This window comes from Oncorhynchus kisutch, linkage group LG18 (genome assembly GCF_002021735.2).
Source record: "Oncorhynchus kisutch isolate 150728-3 linkage group LG18, Okis_V2, whole genome shotgun sequence".
Taxonomy (NCBI): Eukaryota; Metazoa; Chordata; class Actinopteri; order Salmoniformes; family Salmonidae; genus Oncorhynchus; species Oncorhynchus kisutch.
Window position 1 is genome coordinate 22,185,187 of NC_034191.2, and position 19,260 is coordinate 22,204,446.

The 19,260-nt window shown below is 45.7% G+C and overlaps 1 protein-coding gene across 2 annotated transcripts in view; it reads left to right on the top strand.

Annotated features, from left to right (window-relative positions):
- LOC109909224 (seizure protein 6 homolog) overlaps nucleotides 1-19,260 on the top strand; it is a 124,063-nt gene that overhangs the window by 82,304 nt on the left and 22,499 nt on the right. For both annotated transcript variants that reach the window (XM_031796268.1, XM_031796269.1), the window contains exon 5: nucleotides 18,099-18,284. In XM_031796268.1, coding sequence (XP_031652128.1) covers nucleotides 18,099-18,284 — 186 coding nt within the window. The remainder of the gene's footprint in view (nucleotides 1-18,098; nucleotides 18,285-19,260) is intronic.

Genomic DNA, 19,260 nt, shown 5'->3' on the forward strand with positions numbered 1-19,260 from the left:
CACTGGGGCTCACCCTTCTGTACACTGGGGCTCACTCTCCTGTATACTGGGGCTTACCCTTCTGTACACTGGGGCTCACTCTCCTGTACACTGGGGCTCACTCTCCTGTACACTGGGGCTCACTCTCCTGTACACTGGGGCTCACCCTTCTGTACACTGGGGCTCACTCTCCTGTACACTGGGGCTCACTCTTCTGTACACTGGGGCTCACTCTCCTGTACACTGGGGCTCACTCTCCTGTACACTGGGGCTCACCCTTCTGTACACTGGGGCTCACTCTCCTGTACACTGGGGCTCACTCTTCTGTACACTGGGGCTGACTCTCCTGTACACTGGGGCTCACCCTTCTGTACACTGGGGCTCACTCTCCTGTACACTGGGGCTCACTCTCCTGTACACTGGGGCTCACTCTCCTGTACACTGGGGCTCACTCTCCTGTACACTGGGGCTCACCCTTCTGTACACTGGGGCTGACTCTCCTGTACACTGGGGCTCACTCTCCTGTACACTGGGGCTCATTCTCCTGTATACTGGGGCTGACTCTCCTGTACACTGGGGCTCACTCTCCTGTACACTGGGGCTCACCCTTCTGTACACTGGGGCTCACCCTTCTGTACACTGGGGCTCACCCTTCTGTACACTGGGGCTCACTCTCCTGTACACTGGGGCTCACTCTCCTGTACACTGGGGCTCACTCTCCTGTATACTGGGGCTGACTCTCCTGTACACTGGGGCTCACCCTTCTGTACACTGGGGCTCACTCTCCTGTACACTGGGGCTCACTCTCCTGTACACTGGGGCTCATTCTTCTGTACACTGGGGCTCACCCTTCTGTACACTGGGGCTCACTCTCCTGTATACTGGGGCTTACCCTTCTGTACACTGGGGCTCACTCTCCTGTATACTGGGGCTGACTCTCCTGTACACTGGGGCTCACCCTTCTGTACACTGGGGCTCACTCTCCTGTACACTGGGGCTCACTCTCCTGTACACTGGGGCTCACTCTCCTGTACACTGGGGCTCACTCTCCTGTACACTGGGGCTCACTCTCCTGTACACTGGGGCTCACCCTTCTGTACACTGGGGCTGACTCTCCTGTACACTGGGGCTGACTCTCCTGTACACTGGGGCTGACTCTCCTGTACACTGGGGCTCATTCTTCTGTACACTGGGGCTCACTCTCCTGTACACTGGGGCTCACCCTTCTGTACACTGGGGCTGACTCTCCTGTACACTGGGGCTGACTCTCCTGTACACTGGGGCTGACTCTCCTGTACACTGGGGCTCATTCTTCTGTACACTGGGGCTCACTCTCCTGTACACTGGGGCTCACCCTTCTGTACACTGGGGCTGACTCTCCTGTACACTGGGGCTGACTCTCCTGTACACTGGGGCTGACTCTCCTGTACACTGGGGCTCACTCTCCTGTACCTTGGGGCTCACCCTTCTGTACACTGGGGCTCACCCTTCTGTACACTGGGGCTCACCCTTCTGTACACTGGGGCTCACCCTTCTGTACACTGGGGCTCACCCTTCTGTACACTGGGGCTCACCCTTCTGTACACTGGGGCTCACCCTTCTGTACACTGGGGCTCACCCTTCTGTACACTGGGGCTCACTCTCCTGTATACTGGGGCTTACCCTTCTGTACACTGGGGCTCACTCTCCTGTACACTGGGGCTCACTCTCCTGTACACTGGGGCTCACCCTTCTGTACACTGGGGCTCACCCTTCTGTACACTGGGGCTCACCCTTCTGTACACTGGGGCTCACTCTCCTGTACACTGGGGCTCACTCTCCTGTACACTGGGGCTCACTCTCCTGTATACTGGGGCTGACTCTCCTGTACACTGGGGCTCACCCTTCTGTACACTGGGGCTCACTCTCCTGTACACTGGGGCTCACTCTCCTGTACACTGGGGCTCACTCTCCTGTACACTGGGGCTCACTCTCCTGTACACTGGGGCTCACTCTCCTGTACACTGGGGCTCACTCTCCTGTACACTGGGGCTCACCCTTCTGTACACTGGGGCTGACTCTCCTGTACACTGGGGCTGACTCTCCTGTACACTGGGGCTGACTCTCCTGTACACTGGGGCTCATTCTTCTGTACACTGGGGCTCACTCTCCTGTACACTGGGGCTCACCCTTCTGTACACTGGGGCTGACTCTCCTGTACACTGGGGCTGACTCTCCTGTACACTGGGGCTGACTCTCCTGTACACTGGGGCTCATTCTTCTGTACACTGGGGCTCACTCTCCTGTACACTGGGGCTCACCCTTCTGTACACTGGGGCTCACCCTTCTGTACACTGGGGCTCACCCTTCTGTACACTGGGGCTCACCCTTCTGTACACTGGGGCTCACCCTTCTGTACACTGGGGCTCACCCTTCTGTACACTGGGGCTCACCCTTCTGTACACTGGGGCTCACCCTTCTGTACACTGGGGCTCACCCTTCTGTACACTGGGGCTCACTCTCCTGTATACTGGGGCTTACCCTTCTGTACACTGGGGCTCACTCTCCTGTACACTGGGGCTCACTCTCCTGTACACTGGGGCTCACCCTTCTGTACACTGGGGCTCACCCTTCTGTACACTGGGGCTCACCTTTCTGTACACTGGGGCTCACTCTCCTGTACACTGGGGCTCACTCTCCTGTACACTGGGGCTCACTCTCCTGTATACTGGGGCTGACTCTCCTGTACACTGGGGCTCACCCTTCTGTACACTGGGGCTCACTCTCCTGTACACTGGGGCTCACTCTCCTGTACACTGGGGCTCACTCTCCTGTACACTGGGGCTCACTCTCCTGTACACTGGGGCTCACTCTCCTGTACACTGGGGCTCACTCTCCTGTACACTGGGGCTCACCCTTCTGTACACTGGGGCTGACTCTCCTGTACACTGGGGCTGACTCTCCTGTACACTGGGGCTGACTCTCCTGTACACTGGGGCTCATTCTTCTGTACACTGGGGCTCACTCTCCTGTACACTGGGGCTCACCCTTCTGTACACTGGGGCTCACCCTTCTGTACACTGGGGCTCACCCTTCTGTACACTGGGGCTCACCCTTCTGTACACTGGGGCTCACCCTTCTGTACACTGGGGCTCACCCTTCTGTACACTGGGGCTCACCCTTCTGTACACTGGGGCTCACCCTTCTGTACACTGGGGCTCACTCTCCTGTACACTGGGGCTCACCCTTCTGTACACTGGGGCTCACCCTTCTGTACACTGGGGCTCACCCTTCTGTACACTGGGGCTCACCCTTCTGTACACTGGGGCTCACCCTCCTGTTATCCCTTGTCAACATAATGTGCTCATGTTAGCCACAAAATAACACCGCTGTCAATTGGCAGTATAAACAGTTGGGGAAATTGCTGTGATGATGCTCTTCTAATTGTCATTGTCAGAAGGAGACTGCATGCAGTTATGAGCCCTGTTGCTTACACATTGTGGTGAAATAGAAAAGCAACTTTACAAATATTTTTTTTCAGATTGTTTTGTTTTTGTGAGTTAATGAACTGCGGCAGGTTTGTAAATGAGTAGTGCCATTCCGAACAATGCCTAGGTTACCGGTTGAATAAGAATAGCATTTCCCGCTCACCCATCCCTCTCTGAATCATGCTATGCCCCCCCTCTTCTCTCTCTCCTTCTCTCGTTTCCTCTCTCTCTCTCTCCTTTGCGAGTTGTGTGGGTGGTATTCACCACCCAGTGAGGGGGACCTTCATGGCTTTCTGTGGCAGGCTGCTGCTGCTCTATTAAATAGCATGGCAATCATACGGCAGGGCACGGCACAGCGCCACCGATAATAACTTTCTGCTTCTTTACAAAACTTCCAATTACCTGACACAGTGGTCCCCCCCACCCCCATCCCCCAACCCCCTCCTCTGCTCGACCTGTTTGATATTCCCTGAGCAGCGCGTCGTGCTGATCTGGGCTGGCTATATGAGGGTGGCCTCTAACTATTTCCCCCTGTCTGTGACGTACAGTATGGTGCATTCTGTAGCAGACAAATAAAATCACTTAGGGGAGAGTCATTTGATGACATCTGGTATGTTCATAGAGGGAATCTCTTTCTCTTTTTCTTTTTCTCTGACTCTTTATCTCCCTCTCGCTCTGTTCCGCTCTCTCACTCCCTCCCTTCCTCGCTCTCGCTCAATGTTAATAATAAAAAAAAATGGTTCTCGGGGCATGCTGAGTAATTAGCATATAATGGGGTCACCTTAATCACAAGTGCATTAAATCTCAATGAAACACTGCCTGGAAACAAATTGACTTCCCATTAGAATACATCAAATTTAAGTTATGGATCCATAAATCAAGTAGTCAGCCATCTTTCTGCGTGCCTCTGGCAGAATGAGAGTTATCCTACACTAAGACAGTGCTTGGTTAGGGGAATTGTTTGCTCAAATACCAATATTCATGATTTTCCACTTACTTTGGCCTTTGCAGTTTATTCTTTTGGTATAGGCTGCCTATACAAGCTCTGAAGGCAAAACATTGCTCTTCTAATTGCTTTGGAGTCACTTTGAGGACATCGTCATGCTTTTAAGAGCATAATACAATGTTCCCTGTTAGTTTCCATACATTTCTTGTCCAAGCAGGCTCTTGATTTGTTCAGAAAGACATGTAATTGGATATTTAACACTTAAACACCAACGTCTATGTTAATAACATTTCATCTCAAAGTAAGATAAAGTCTGATTATCTGCCAGGTGACATAAGCAGGAGAGGGAGAGCGGTAACATGTTCATTTATACACCATGACAGTTTTACGTGTATTGAGATGATTGCTCTGATATTACAATCTCTTTGCTCTGCAAAGCACCGTGTCTCGTAATGAGGTGTGAAGAATGTGATCAGACAACCAGTGAGCAGGAGACTGATTTGTTTTAAAGATGGAAACCAGGCTAGTGTCTGTGATTAAATCATGAATCATCATCATCTCCTCTGGCTGAGGTGACCGGTAATGAATTCAATACTGTCTTACTAGATCATTCCTGGAGGAAGATTGATCAAACAGTGAATTTGAGGGAACTAAAGAGCGAGTTGTGTTGATCATTGTGGGTGCTATGAACATTTGCTCAGTATTTATGAAGCACGCATATGTAAATGAGTTCTGTATTGGTATTTTTCATTTAAATCAACTGGCCTAGGATAATTGTAATGCTTGCTCTCCTGTCTTGTCTTGTCTATTTGCTATCACCATTTTGAGTACCTTAAATACTTCTCTCTCTGTCTCTCTCGCTCTCTTCATGTAGTTTGCTCTACATCATCATACATCGTTAGAGCTGTATGTTAGTCATCTAGTGTAGCAGGCCAGTTCTGAGCACCCATTACTGGCACAGTGTACTGTGGCTCTATTGGCATGGAAACACTGATGGTTATCAAAGCTTCAGCTACCATCTCCCATTTGGCCAGCAGTCATAAGAGCAGTAATTACCTGTGGATACATTTTAAGCAGCAGGTAATGATATGGTAATATCATCATCATCTATCAGTAGAGATAGTCTTTATTTACCAGCTGCTCTGGGAGAAAGATCAATGAAACAAGAGGAAAACAAGAATCAAGTGGAGGAAAACACTCTCCACACAGATTTGGGATAAAAGTTAGTGATCAAGACCTTGTTCCAACACCTCCGCTTGGCAGCTGTTTAGTAACAGCTTTTCAAAGACTCGGGAGAAAGTGTGAAACTCAGCACGAAACCTTCCCAACACTTGTTTCCCTTCTTTGTCTCCTTTTATTCATAACCACTATCTGAGAGTATTGGGGCATTATCATCATCATTAACATCAAGTTACTTGCCTGGTATTTAGAAGTTAAACACCTAAGAAAGTTAGAGAGGGAGAGAGAGAGATGAAGAAGGAGAAGAGCGAGAGGGAGAGAGAGAGAGTGAGTGTGTGTGTGAGTGCCATGTGTGTATACACATACACAAGTTAAAGTGGAGGGCAGTCGGCAGAAACATGTCCCTTCCCAGGCTCCCCTCACATCTGGTGAAGTCTCACTACTGACAGTCACATCTGTCTGTGTCGTCCCCTTGACCCAGAGCTCCACAGGCTTCCTGCACCCTGGGGTACCACTCCAGCTCCAAGGGCTTCCTGCCCCCTCAATACCACTCCAGCTCCAAGGGCTTCCTTCCCCCTCAATACAACTCCAGCACCACAGGCTTCCTGCCCCCTGGGTTACAACTCCAGCTCCACGGCGCTCTCTGTCCCCTGGGTTACAACTCCAGCTCCACGGTGCTCTCTGTCCCCTGGGTTACAGCTCCAGCTCCACGGCACTCTCTGTCCCCTGGGTTACAACTCCAGCTCCACGGCACTCTCCGTCCCCTGGGTTACAACTCCAGCTCCACGGCGCTCTCTGTCCCCTGGGGTACAACTCCAGCTCCACGGCGCTCTCTGCCCCCTGGGGTACAACTCCAGCTCCACGGCGCTCTCTGTCCCCTGGGGTACAACTCCAGCTCCACGGCGCTCTCTGTCCCCTGGGGTACAACTCCAGCTCCACGGCGCTCTCTGCCCCCTGGGGTACAACTCCAGCTCCACGGCGCTCTCTGTCCCCTGGGGTACAACTCCAGCTCCACGGCGCTCTCTGTCCCCTGGGGTACAACTCCAGCTCCACGGCGCTCTCTGTCCCCTGGGTACAACTCTATTTTCACGCCACTGTCGGTCTCTCACACAATTGTTTATCAGCCCCTCCATCGCTTCCCCACTGAGACAGTCCCTCTGATGGTGCAAAGTCTAGGCCAGATCAGGGCCAACCCAAGACCCATCCACACAGATATTACATATACAGTAGACCATCCACACACATATTACATATACAGTAGACCCATCCACACACATATTACATATACAGTAGACCATCCACACACATATTACATATACAGTAGACCCATCCACACACATATTACATATACAGTAGACCATCCACACACATATTACATATACAGTAGACCTATCCACACACATATTACATATAGAGTAGACCCATCCACACACATATTACATATAGAGTAGAACCATCCACACACGTATTACATTTACAGTAGACCTATCCACACACATATTACATATAGAGTAGAACCATCCACACACGTATTACATATAGAGTAGACCCATCCACACACATATTACATATAGAGTAGAACCATCCACACACGTATTACATTTACAGTAGACCTATCCACACACATATTACATATAGAGTAGAACCATCCACACACGTATTACATTTACAGTAGACCCATCCACACACATATTACATTTACAGTAGACCCATCCACACACATATTACATATAGAGTAGACCTATCCACACACATATTACATATAGAGTAGAACCATCCACACACGTATTACATTTACAGTAGACCTATCCACACACATATTACATATACAGTAGACCCATCCACACACATATTACATATACAGTAGACCCATCCACACACATATTACATATACAGTAGACCTATCCACACACATATTACATATAGAGTAGACCCATCCACACACATATTACATATAGAGTAGAACCATCCACACACGTATTACATTTACAGTAGACCTATCCACACACATATTACATATAGAGTAGAACCATCCACACACGTATTACATTTACAGTAGACCCATCCACACACATATTACATTTACAGTAGACCCATCCACACACATATTACATATAGAGTAGACCTATCCACACACATATTACATATAGAGTAGAACCATCCACACACGTATTACATTTACAGTAGACCTATCCACACACATATTACATATAGAGTAGAACCATCCACACACGTATTACATTTACAGTAGACCTATCCACACACATATTACATATAGAGTAGAACCATCCACACACGTATTACATTTACAGTAGACCTATCCACACACATATTACATATAGAGTAGAACCATCCACACACGTATTACATTTACAGTAGACCTATCCACACACATATTACATATAGAGTAGAACCATCCACACACGTATTACATTTACAGTAGACCTATCCACACACATATTACATATAGAGTAGAACCATCCACACACGTATTACATTTACAGTAGACCTATCCACACACATATTACATATAGAGTAGAACCATCCACACACGTATTACATTTACAGTAGACCTATCCACACACGTATTACATTTACAGTAGTTTTGTTTAGAATACAAATAACACACTTCTCATTTTATGATTGAACATTCATGAGACTGTAGCCCACACAGATCAGATCAGTATTATCTGTATAGTTCTTGTAATTGTATGTGGAAAACAATATTCACCCTTCACTCTCCCCTACACCACATTCCCCGGTGTTCCTCAGTCTCCTGCCAAATGCTGCTGTTAGCCTGCCTACCAGGCATTAGGTCTCTACTGCCTCTCCTGTCAACAAATACATCTCAATTAATCCACTGATGAAATATGGAGAAGGGCGGAGTGGTTGCCGAAACGATCAATAGTGACTTAACTCAGTTTAGAAATTCCTGCACAATTTCAGCGATACAGCGGTTATAGTTTTGGCACGCCCTCTAAGGTCATGTAAGACTAGATGACACTGGTTTTCATAAATAGTGTCATTGGCTTGAACCCACTATCTCTACTGATAGATAAATGTCAAAACAATTCACTGTAATTCAGAACAAACCATGAAGCTTCCAACAATTGACAAGAAGGTCACAGCAGTCTTCTATAGACAATTTGGGTCCCGAGACAAAAACAGTTGAGAACTACTGCTCTAGAAGATCATTTCAGGTTAAAAACAGACCCTTTTCCATAAGACAAAGGCCTTCAGGTCCAGCCTCCATTGCCATTGAACCCTGAATGGCAGTGATAATGCAGAACCATAATGATTGGGCTAATGATTACTTGTGTTGGACTAAGGTGTCCATTGTAGTGTATATGCGGTGAGTGATTAGAAGTACATAGTTAGACAAAAGGTCAACAGTGTCCTCCCATATACCATTTATGCATTTGATTATTGCAATCACACATAGGCCTATGTGCGCACATACACACATGTACACTGAAATAAAGATAAAGACACAACTGCTTTCAGACAGCGACAAAAGGGATGCTAGAAGCTCAAAACATGAATCCTATCTCCACCACACATGTACCTCTTCAAAGTTTAGTCTGCTCTTTCCTTAATTATATCCTAAACTCTCCTGGACACATCAATTAAACATTTTGGATTTGTAAAACCTGCATTTACAGAAGCAGGGAATCAGGCAGGAAAATCTGTTTTTGAGATGGAATTGGAGTCTTTTCACCTACAGTTGAAGTTATACGTTTACATACACTTATGTTGGAGTCATTAAAACTCTTTTCAACCACCCCACAAATTTCTTGTTAACAAACTATACTTTTGGCAAGTCGGTTAGGACATCTACTTTGTGCATAACACAAGTCATTTTTACAACAATTGTTTACAGACAGATTATTTCACTTATAATTAATTGTATCACAATTCCAGTGGGTCAGAAGTTTACATACACTAAGTTGACTGTGCCTTTAAACAGCTTGGGAAATTCCAGAAAATTATGTAATGGCTTTAGAAGCTTCTGATAGGCTAATTGACATCATTTGAGTCAATTGGAGGTGTACCTGTGGCTGTATTTCAAGGCCTACCTTCAAACTCAGTGCCTCCTTACTTGACATCATGGGAAAATTTAAAAAATCAGCTAATACCTCAGAAAAGAATTATAGACCTCCACAAGTCTGGTTCATCCTTGGGAGCAATTTCCAAATGCCTGAGGGTACCACATTCATCTGTACAAACAATAGTACACAAGTATAAACACCATGGGACCACGCAGCTGTCATACCGCTTAGGAGGAGAGTGCGAAAAGTGCAAATCAATCCCAGAACAACAGCAAAGGATCTTGTGAAGATGCTGGAGGAAACAGGTAAAAAAGTATCTATATTCACAGTAAAATGAGTCCTATATCAACATAACCTGAAAGGCAGCTCAGCAAGGAAGAAGCCAATGCTCCAAAACTGCCATAAAAAGCCAGACTACGGTTGCAACTGAACATGGGGACAAAGATCGTACTTTTTGGAGAAATGTCCTCTGGTCTGATGAAACAAAAATAGAACTGTTTGGCCATAATGACCATCGTTATGTCTGGAGGAAAAAGGGGGAGGCTTGCAAGCCGAAGAACACCATCCCAACCGTGAAGCACAGCATCATGTTGTGGGGGTGCTTTGCTGCAGGAGGGACTGATACACTTCACAAAATAGATGGCATCATGAGGCTGGAAACTTATGTGGATATATTGAAGCAACATCTCAAGACATCAGTCAGGAAGTTAAAGCTTGGTCGCAAATGCATCTTCCAAATGGACATTGACCCCAAGCATACTTCCAAAGTTATGGCAAAATGGTATAAGGACAACAAAGTCAAGGTATTGGAGTGGCCATCACAAAGCCCTGACCTCAATCCTATAGAACATTTGTGGGCAGAACTGAAAAAGCGTGTGCGAACAAGGAGGCCTACGAACCTGACTCAGTTACACCAGCTCTGCCAGGAGGAATGGGCCCAACCTATTGTGGGAAGCTTGTGGAAGGCTACCCAAAATGTTTGACCCAAGTTAAACAATTTAAAGGCAATGCTACCAAATGCTAATTGAGTGTATGTAAACCCCTGTGTCATGACCTGACCTGAGATATCTCTGTTTTCTTTATATTTTGGTTAGGTCAGGGTGTGACTAGGGTGGATACGCTAGTTTTTGAATTGTCTAGGGTTTTTGTATGTCTACGGTTTTGTAGGTCTAGGTATTTGTATATTTATGGTGGCCTGATATGGTTCCCAATCAGAGGAAGCTGTTTATCGTTGTCTCTGATTGGGGATCATATTTAGGTAGCCATTTCCCCTTTGGTATTTATGAGTTCTTGTTCTATGTTTAGTTGCCTGTCTGTACTATTCATATAACTTCACGGTTTGTTTTGTTATTTTGGTTAGTTTGTTCAGTGTTCATTCTTATAATAATAAAGAATGTACGCATTCCACGCTGTGCCTTGGTCCGATTCATATGACAAACGTGACATTCTGACTCACTGGGAATGTGATGAAAGAAGCTAAATCTGAAATAAATTAATCTCTCTACTATTATTCTGACATTTTACATTCTTAAAATAAAGTGGTGATCCTAACTGAGAGCATTTTAGATTGACATGAATTAGTGTGGCTGATGTGTGTGTGGTGGCAGAGGGAGCAGTGGGATTGAAGTGGAGTGTATCTCTGTCAAACTCTTTCAAACGTGGCCTTGGTCCCTTGTGGCCGTCTTCAGACACACTTCACATCACAGCCACCAGGCAGTATGTTAGACAAGCGTCCCCCGACACCCTGTCAGACACACGTCAGAAATGCTGCCACTGGACGACGCAAGATTAAGACCCACTGACCCTCAACATCAACCTTTGTTCTCTCGTCTAGTCCTCTCTCTCTCTCTCTCTCTCTCTCCTCTCCTCTCCGTATTGCTCTCTCTCTCTCTCTCTCTCCATCTCTCTCTCCTCTCCTTATCGCTCTCTCTCTCTCTCTCTCTCTCTCTCTCTCTCTCTCTCTCTCTCTCTCTCTCTCTCTCTCTCTCTCCTCTCCTCTCTGTATTGCTCTCTCTCTCTCTCTCTCTCTCCTCTCCGTATTGCTCTCTCTCTCTCTCTCTCCTCTCCTCTCCGTATTGCTCTCTCTCGCTCCCTCTCTTCCTCTCTCTCTCCTCTCCGTATCGCTCTTTCTCTCTCTCTCTCCTTCTGTCTCTCCTCTCCGTATCTCTCTCTCTCTCTCTCTCTTCTCTTCACTGTTTGGTAACCTACAAGTCTGGTTGCTTATCATTTCCTTGTAGCGAGAACCCCACGTTTACTGTAACTTAATCCTTTTTTAATGAAAACCATTAAAATGGTGGCAAATTGATTTCAAACTTACACTGATATAATGATATTTTTAAAATTCACTTTGTCCTCGCCCAGTTAATAGTGATCCATCTCCTTATTATTAAACTATCAGTGAGAAGTAATTACAGCCAGAGGATTTCACGTTAACTTAATAGTAGAACAGAATAGATTCTTACTAAATTCAATTACCACCATATTACATGTTTAATAAGAAGGGAAATAGCATGAAATTTAACGGCAGCAAACAGAATGACGTATTCAAAAGAGCCGGTCAAGCATAAACAAGGCATGGACTGACTGATAAGAACCAAACCCTGCTTAACGTCAATAAACGGGGCTTGTCAATGAACACACAGCAGTGTAATTATTAATGAACTACCGTTAGGATTAGAGTCATTTCATTTTGTAAGGTAAAGGTAATAAAATACACCAAATTCCAAAGTACCGCCAAACTGCTGACTCTAAGGCTCTAAAGTGTAAGGCACCTATAAAATAGAACAGAAAGAAGCAGAGGAGTCACAGAGGAAAGTTCATGAGAATGTTTGTCATTGCAGTTCCTTGTCAGGGTTGATTAACAGGCCATCTGTGCATCCTGATTCTGGTCTACATATTTCCACAGCAGAGCAGAAGTGAAGACATTAACATGTCCGCCACGCATTATTATGTCTAGCAATCATCATCCCACTCAGAGCGGTAGCATGACCGATTCTCCTCTACTGCCTTTCATGTGTTTGCATCCTAATGATTCTGTCCCCACAGGTTAGTCTGTGATGATGGGATGTGTTAAGTCTATTGGTGATAGTTATCCATCCAGGTCAGCTCAGAATAACCCAAACCTACGGCATCCAGCTAACCATGAAATAAACTAAATATAGGGTTCATTTGGTGACTTTTTCTGTGTGAGACTTGAACTCTGCTCGATGCCCAGTGAATGTGGAACAGACATCAATCAAACCCCAACATTTCACAGACCCACACCATCTGTGTGTCCAGTCAGTCTGTCTTTCAGTCATTCGATGTGAACCTCTGAAGTTCTGCTGTACTTCAGCCCCTCCTCTCTCTCTTTGGTTCTTTTCTTTATAGACCCCACATCACAATCTCATTAGCATTAGCAAAGGCATATAAAAACTGAGGACCGTGGGTTTTTAACTGCAACGGCAACCGATAGTCTATTCACTTTTAATTAAGTTATTATATTTGCTGGCAGTTAGCTCCTATAGCAACTCCATGGTGATCTGCTGTAGTGAGACATTTCATGGATTCACATTATGGCACCATACGCCCATTACCGAAAGAGCATGAAAGCATGCTGTAAATTTAATGAAGCAAGAGCTTTTTATTGCCTTTGTGCTTTTGGCACCTGAGGTTTGAGTAGGATTGAGAGGTGTGTTGCTACTGTAGTATTTCCATGGGAATGAGATAGACTTGTGTGTCTATGACCAGGGTACAAAGTAAGAGTTTGAAGCTATGCAATCAGACTTTTTATTTATTTCTGTTTGTGTCTAAAACCTTCTGTCCACTCTTTTTACCATATTTGAAGTATACAGCATAAATATGGTTCCCTATTTCCCAACATGGGGATATGGCAGAGAGATGCATGCTTGTTGCCAGGTAGATTCAATGTCATTCTCGCATGTGTTTTCTCATTTTTATGATGGGCAGAAGGACACCCCTTCCACACCACCACATCATTCATATCCCTTAGGGGCCTTCAGACTCACAGTCACAGGTCGGTAAGGTCATTTTACCCTTCCTTTGCTCTCGCTGTTCCGTGGAGGTTAATGTGAGGCAGCGTTTAATCCAATCTAAACACTGAAACAGATTTCCCATATGCCCCTGTCCTCTCTCCTCAGTGAGCCTGTCACACACGGTTATTCTCAATAAGGCCTGATGAGCCTGGCTGCAAATGAATCCCCTCTGTGTTTCATAATTAATGCTCGTGGATGTTGTGGAGGAGGATACATCTTCCATTAGGTCATGTAAAATACAGGAGTCTTAATAGACCATTCGTCTCTGTTAGCAAGCTAGTGCTGCTGCGTTATGAGGACAGGCCTCTCTCTGATTGCAGGCAGAGAAGAGTCAAATGGCTGAGGGGACTGAGGTGACCCCTGTGACGGCAAACTGCCACCCATTCTACATGTCTTCTTCTGTGCTAAGAGACGACAACGCGTTTGGAATTAGTAATGAGACTGGGTGCTTAGCAGCATCTCCAACGTTTGGCTTGGTAGGGTTGTGAATGCATCAATTGTGAACATGTTTAAGTTCTGGCAGAGCAGGTACATGAGGAGGAAAAACTAGCCTGAAAATCCTGCTAACATTTCATTATAAATAGGTTGTGAAAAGGTTGGTAATGTCTTTACCTAGTGGATAGCTTGGGACAATAAAGTTCTATCTGCGTTTCTGTCTAAGTGTAGTTATTGACATAGCCTTGTTCTGTTCAATGTTCTCTACCTATATAGTACTCTAAATATCCCAGTTCATGTTGTTAAGTTCAAAATAACACAATATAACAATTGTTGACACCATTCAAACCAATGAGGGTTCATAACTTTAAAGTAAATTATCTCAGAATCAACTTTTTATAGATAGAACCTTATAGTCCGAAGCTCTCGTAGTGACAAAGTTTTACAGACAACACTGTAAAGTCACAATTTTGGTAAAAACGTGGTGATATTTTGTAGGCTATATTTGGTTCCGCTGTCCCTGTGTGGTGGCCTGAATGTGGACTGAGCGTGTGACTGAGCTCTATGGCCCAGTGTGCACCCTATCATACCTCTCCGGGGGGGTGGGGGCTACTCAGAATATAAAGATGGCCATTGAATCTGCTAGTGTTACTTAGCCGCCAGCTAATCTCCCAAGCCAGTTGTTCCAACGGTATCGTTACCAGCCATAGTGAACCCATCTCATTTTATGGCCTCTATAACACAGTGGGAGGAGAAAGCTGTGGAGACAGTGGAGTGGAGGAGGCTGGCTGCCAGTGTGATTTAGTACCTGGTTGGGAGCAGCTCCACATTAGGCCAGCCTCTAGTGCCCCCTCTGTATTAGTCTAATTGAAACATAAACAGCAGGGTGATGATGCTATAACAACACCCCCATGCCTTCACCCCTGAGCCAGGCCCTGCTGTGCTGATACACCCCACAATAAACCATAAATAAAATGGATAGCCGAGGGGAGTGTCTGGGCCCTGCTTATTGGCTCATTGACTCAGAGGAGCGCTTTTAGCTTTCATATTGCATGCACTAGAAAGATTAGACAGCCATCAGCAGCAGGCCTCTCCTCTATCTCTGCACGACCCTCTCCTTCTGGCCTTTTATCGCTGTTGGTTTTTAAGTGGGGGAGGACGGAGGGGAGGAGGCAGTATCATTTAGCCTAGGTCCAACAGGCTGTCCTCAGGACAGACAGGCTCTTACCCAGCCAGTAAGGCCCAGGGAGATAGTCCTGGACCCAAGTTTTACTCTCAGAGGAGCTCCTGTGAAGCGTACTTTGACTTGAACTGAATGGTCTGAACAGTACAGTATGCGCCATCACTTCCTCTATGGGTTCCCTGTTACTGTCATCATATCCTCTATGGGTTCCCTGTTACTGTCATCATATCCTCTATGGGTTCCCTGTTACTGTCATCATATCCTCTATGGGTACCCTGTTACAGTCATCATATTCTCTATGGGTACCCTGTTACAGTCATCATATCCTCTATGGGTACCCTGTTACAGTCATCATATCCTCTATGGGTTCCCTGTTACTGTCATCATATCCTCTATGGGTTCCTTGTTACTGTCATCATATCCTCTATGGGTACCCTGTTACAGTCATCATATTCTCTATGGGTACCCTGTTACTGTCATCATATCCTCTATGGGTACCCTGTTACAGTCATCATATCCTCTATGGGTACCCTGTTACTGTCATCATATCCTCTATGGGTTCCCTGTTACTGTCATCATATCCTCTATGGGTACCCTGTTACAGTCATCATATTCTCTATGGGTACCCTGTTACAGTCATCATATCCTCTATGGGTACCCTGTTACAGTCATCATATTCTCTATGGGTACCCTGTTACTGTCATCATATCCTCTATGGGTTCCCTGTTACTGTCATCATATCCTCTATGGGTTCCCTGTTACTGTCATCATATCCTCTATGGGTACCCTGTTACAGTCATCATATTCTCTATGGGTACCCTGTTACAGTCATCATATCCTCTATGGGTACCCTGTTACAGTCATCATATCCTCTATGGGTTCCCTGTTGCTGTCATCATATCCTCTATGGGTTCCCTGTTACTGTCATCATATCCTCTATGGGTACCCTGTTACAGTCATCATATCCTCTATGGGTACCCTGTTACAGTCATCATATCCTCTATGGGTACCCTGTTACAGTCATCATATTCTCTATGGGTACCCTGTTACAGTCATCATATTCTCTATGGGTACCCTGTTACTGTCATCATATCCTCTATGGGTACCCTGTTACTGTCATCATATTCTCTATGGGTACCCTGTTACTGTCATCATATCCTCTATGGGTTCCCTGTTACTGTCATCATATTCTCTATGGGTACCCTGTTACTGTCATCATATCCTCTATGGGTACCCTGTTACTGTCATCATATCCTCTATGGGTACCCTGTTACTGTCATCATATCCTCTATGGGTACCCTGTTACTGTCATCATATCCTCTATGGGTACCCTGTTACTGTCATCATATCCTCTATGGGTTCCCTGTTACAGTCATCATATTCTCTATGGGTACCCTGTTACTGTCATCATATCCTCTATGGGTTCCCTGTTACTGTCATCATATCCTCTATGGGTTCCCTGTTACTGTCATCATATCCTCTATGGGTACCCTGTTACTGTCATCATATCCTCTATGGGTACCCTGTTACTGTCATCATATCCTCTATGGGTACCCTGTTACTGTCATCATATCCTCTATGGGTACCCTGTTACTGTCATCATATCCTCTATGGGTTCCCTGTTACTGTCATCATATCCTCTATGGGTACCCTGTTACAGTCATCATATCCTCTATGGGTACCCTGTTACAGTCATCATATTCTCTATGGGTACCCTGTTACAGTCATATTCTCTATGGGTACCCTGTTACAGTCATCATATTCTCTATGGGTACCCTGTTACTGTCATCATATTCTCTATGGGTACCCTGTTACTGTCATCATATCCTCTATGGGTACCCTGTTACTGTCATCATATCCTCTATGGGTACCCTGTTACTGTCATCATATCCTCTATGGGTACCCTGTTACTGTCATCATATCCTCTATGGGTACCCTGTTACTGTCATCATATCCTCTATGGGTACCCTGTTACTGTCATCATATCCTCTATGGGTACCCTGTTACAGTCATCACCTCCTTGGCAATGTCTCCTTGAGACAGAATCAATGGTGGAGTGCTGCACTGCCTTCCAACAGGATAACAGTGAAGCTGCAACAATTACAGTCAGACAGACAGCCTGGAGCGAGAACCACACATATATCTGTTAAAAATAGCTGGGGATGAGGGGAAAACACTACCAGTTGTTTATTAAAGATCCACTTGTGGGTCATTCTTGATATACAGACAGTACTCCAGGTCCCTATTACATGTTCACAGTTTGAGTAAAAAACAGTACTGTTATTGATCTACGTCCCTCAGTGGTTATTCAGCCAAGCAATGCATTCTGTTGAGCATGATACGCATTAGGAAGCCATACTGTAAATGTGTGTAGTGTGTCATGAATGTACCTGTATGGAGAGGCAGGAGGAAGGCAAAAATGCCAGTTTTATGGCCTCCATTAGGTATATGGCCAGACCAATCCATCATCCTGAGACACTAAGGTTATTCTCTGGAATAGCACAGGTCCTATAGACATGTACTGTCTATAGACATGTACTCTGGTAGGATAGGGTCTATGACCTGTCAGTGTTCATCCTCACACTTCTCTCTCTATATTCTTTAGGTTTGGTTCCCCTCCCTCTAAAAAGCTTTATGATGAGCAAGAAAGTATTTTTCTGTTGTTACACTTTTATTTTGAGTCAGCTTGGATGCTGTTAGTCACTGTTTGTGTCCAACTCTCATTCTCTCTCTCTCTTCTCTTACCTCTCCCCCTCCCTGTCTCTCTCTTCTCCTCCCCTCCTTCATTCTCTGTCTCTCTTCTCTTCCCTCTCTCTCATCCCACAGCCTTTGTGTTGAGCTGTACCTTTCCCCAGCGGCCAGTCTGTGGGGATGTGTCTGTGAGCAGCCTCCACTCTGGTGGAGAGGCCTACTTTTACTGTCTGACTGGGTACCATCTGCAGGGAACCAACACACTGACCTGCCTCAACGCCAGCACCCCCTACTGGAGCGGCACGGAGCCGCAGTGCCATGGTGAGGGCTGGGGGTAGCTAGCTACACACCTCTCACATCCATTTACCACAACGGGACCAGTACACCTTGCTATGCACACAGACTTTCTCCACAGTTGTTGAACATATTAATAGACAAAAACACTCTTCCCCTCCCAACCCTTATCACAGTCTTTCAAAATGAATTTACATTCCCTGTGATTTGTCCTGTAACTATTCCTACCAGAGCATCAACACAGTTCTTCCCTTTGCAACAAGTGAGACGTGTAACCACATGAACACGTTGTCCTCGCTGGAGCAATTAATTCCACTAGAATGATCTCACACTTACTCAGCTTGGTGTTGCTCAAAAGTTCATTGGGGTTTATTAATCATTGATTTGGGCCTTAACGGTGTGAGCTGCAGTGTATGTTGTACTGGGGTGGTGAATGTTAAACAGACAATCCTATTCAGTCAGACCTCTCCTAGGAAGTAAAGAACTAAACAAAACAAGCCACGAGAACCAGAGACTCCATCATATTTTCTCTTCCAGGAAGTTCACCTCTTGAGTCTACTTGTATTCATCTTGCATAACAAGCACAGATTCAGACAGGGTTCAATCCCCAGTGGAGGACAGTTCAGAAGCAGACAGTTTATGTAGGATCTCATTTTTCTGCTCAGATGAGCACCAGTGATGAATAGTGAGTGAATGTTTTAGCCCTAGTCAGATAAGATAAACATTTGGAACAGTGGGTCTCTCCATTGTTTTAACAGTGAATGGACAGCAGGGAGGCTCCCTCTGAGCGTTGGGCATCTTAAAGGCATAGTTTAGATAGGATAAGGATTCTCTCTCCTTATATTGGGTGACCAAACAAACCATTTAAACTGTATGTGTGTGTGTGTGTGTGTGTTTGTGTGTGTGTGTGTGTGTGTGTGTGTGTGTGTGTGTGTGTGTGTGTGTGTGTGTGTGTGTGTGTGTGTGTGTGTGTGTGTGTGTGTGTGTGTGTGTGTGTGTGTGT